Source organism: Schistosoma haematobium, chromosome 3 (assembly GCF_000699445.3).
Source record: "Schistosoma haematobium chromosome 3, whole genome shotgun sequence".
Taxonomy (NCBI): domain Eukaryota; kingdom Metazoa; phylum Platyhelminthes; class Trematoda; order Strigeidida; family Schistosomatidae; genus Schistosoma; species Schistosoma haematobium.
This window is the reverse complement of record NC_067198.1, coordinates 21,762,226-21,765,024: the sequence shown is the minus strand read 5'-3', so window position 1 is coordinate 21,765,024 and position 2,799 is coordinate 21,762,226. Positions and strand designations below refer to the sequence as shown.

The 2,799-nt window shown below is 35.6% G+C and overlaps 1 protein-coding gene across 1 annotated transcript; it reads left to right on the top strand.

The window, feature by feature from the left end:
* Positions 1 to 1,162: 1,162 nt before the first annotated feature.
* MS3_00005246 (uncharacterized protein) lies at positions 1,163 to 2,799 on the top strand. The gene has a single exon (XM_051213270.1). It carries the CDS (start codon positions 2,084 to 2,086, stop codon positions 2,465 to 2,467), a length of 384 nt encoding a protein of 127 aa, XP_051069233.1. The 5' UTR covers positions 1,163 to 2,083; the 3' UTR covers positions 2,468 to 2,799.

Sequence of the window (2,799 nt, the reverse complement as noted above, 5' to 3'; positions counted from 1 at the left end):
GTTCAGGATCCAGTGGTTCATATTTATTACAATATGTCAAACTGAGCGATGTTAGAAATATAGACTAGTGAATTTTAAGTAAGTGTATTAAACGTTTTTTCCTTGTGAATTGCTTCGATATTGTCTGAAATTAGAATAATTCGATATATCAATTCTTTTCGGTTTATACTATTTCCACAAAATATTCATGATTGTTAACCACCGATAGGTTTGCTTAGATTATGCGTCACAAAATATAAGTTCATATCGTATGCGTACACTGTTAAGTATGTCTCACATGTTCATCACATGATTCCAGCATTAAGCGTTCAATTATTGATTAATATAAATAATTATAAGAGTAGTAATAACAATGGTGAGAATGTGAGAAGATATGACAACAAATTGAAATTATGACCATCCGATTTGTCCTACTCATCAGTAGTATGATGTGACATGTGAAAGAAAAAACCACCACCAAACTGACCGACTGACTGACCTAACAGTTCACATGGCAGCTGACATTGAGTAACCCGGTTATAACAACAATTACACTTCTCAACATCACAACATCTCACCCATTCCCACTCTCTTATCACCAGAACAGCAGAACATCAATATCGATCCAGTCCGTAGACTCCAAATCCATCATCTACAGTTAATCGAACTGATATTTCAAAGATATTTGACAATGTTTATTGAGCTATACCACTAACGAAACCAAGATGTGCGTGTCCTGTGCTCAGTCAATACCATCTCGATTTCGATGGAGTAAACGGGGTATCACTGCTCTCCAATGTTTCACTCCATTGTGTAATCTTAGAGGTATATTCACACCAATTTGTGTATTCCCACTACAATCGATCGACTGTGTGTCACGGAGTATGACAATTGGGCGACTGTGTTCTTTTTCATTCTTTCGTCTCACACATCATCTTCAACACAGATCCAATGCTAGTCGACTGTTTTGCACCCATCACCAACACTGAACTGTTCGTCAATTAATCAGACAAAACCACACACACACACAGTATGATCCTGCGTATTGTGTCTCTCATGTGACTACAACTCACGCACTCATTTGTAGATTACCAATGTTGGTGGTGAGTCTACTCGAAATGAAAAGGACTGGTATAGTATGGTGTTTGAATGAATTAATGATTCCTTTGTACTTGTTGAATGCTTGATTTCGAATTCTAAATACAATACATTCGTTTGTGGTTATCTAGTAATTCTTGATCCGATTACGTTATTTCTGGGATTCTTAGTTCATACTATAATTCAAATACTTCTAATTATCAAATTGGCGTCGCGATGGAGCCTGTGATGGAATTGTTGGATATACATTTAGATTTTGATGCTTTTGAGGATTACTTTGAAAGGTTCGAAATTTGGGCTATGACCAAGGAAGATAATGAGGATGTTAATATTGTAGCACAATTCCTTACATTCATCGAAGAAGAAGCATCTAGCTTATTAAAAACTCTGGCTTTACCGGAAAAGCCCATTTCGCTTTCTTATACAATTCTCAAGGATCTACTGCTAGACTATGTTCAGTATACAAATTCCGAATGTCGTAAGGGAGGAAGATTCCGTAAAATAATTCATGAGGATATAAAAAAACTCCGCTGCATTTCTTCATCCCAACCCAGTGCATACTCAAGGTTATGCAGATAATTCATTGAGGTGTTGTGATACAGTTCACAAAGACGGGTACACGTTTGGTCAGTGTTTGTCCTGCGGCAAGTTCCACTCTTTTAATTCATGTAAACTTCGTAATTCTAAGTGCTTTAAATGTGGTGATATTGGACATATTCAGCCAGTTTGTAATACTACTGTTCATCTTGCTGCAACTAATAATAAGTCTTGTAATTCTGATTCTATTAAGCCGAGTATTTATAATGATCATTTATCTTTATCAACGATTTCAAAAGACAGCGTAGAGTCATATAACAGTTCAGAGTTAAATGAAACTCAGAATTCTTATGAGACAACAGTTTCTAATCAATCAACTTATCAGATTTCTCATGTTATTGTACCAGATATAGTTTTTCCTAATAATTCACTTATTTCTGACGAAATTCCTTGCAAATCTGAGGAAAATATGTTAAATGAACCTAGTCATGAACGAAAACCTGAGGCAGTCTTGATAGATGCTGATTTTTCTAATGATCCTTTACTCTGCAATGACATTCTTAATAAATTCGAGGAAACTATTTCAGAAGAGACAAAGCTTGATGTCATATCAATTATCATTTGTCCTCATAATGCATTTGTTTCTTGTGGGAAACTTGTTCAATGCGAAGCACAAGTACTAAATGAGCTCGATTTTGATTATAATTCGGATGGTTCCATATCAACTGCTGTTTATCGTTTTCACAAAAACACTTCTAATGTTTACTCTAACCAATGTGAGAAATATGCTTTAAATGAATCCACATCATTCATAACTTGGGGATATAAAGATTCGACATTATTTTGTGGTTGAAGGTAGTCTAAAAGTCTATGGTTCAAATTCTAGGTAGCAGCGGTTTTAGTACAAAACCGACATGCTGATTACACAATCCCAGGAAGCAGGTGAGTCTGTTCCGACTTCGGTTGTTTATTCCAATACTAATGAGCACATTCTAGATAATACAGAGTCTTTATTCAATACACTGTCGGACAGATACAGGATGAACATAAGAAGAAGACGTACAATCGATTACAGACACACTCCAATTTAAGCTGTGGCGGATGTGGTGTTTGAATGAACTAATGATTCCTTTGTACTTGTTGAATGCTTGATTTCGAATTCTAAATACAATACATTCGTTTGTG

Excerpts from the sequence above, each read along its gene's own strand:
- MS3_00005246 (XM_051213270.1), top strand. The coding sequence starts at position 2,084 with ATGTTAAATGAACCTAGTCATGAACGAAAACCTGAGGCAGTCTTGATA.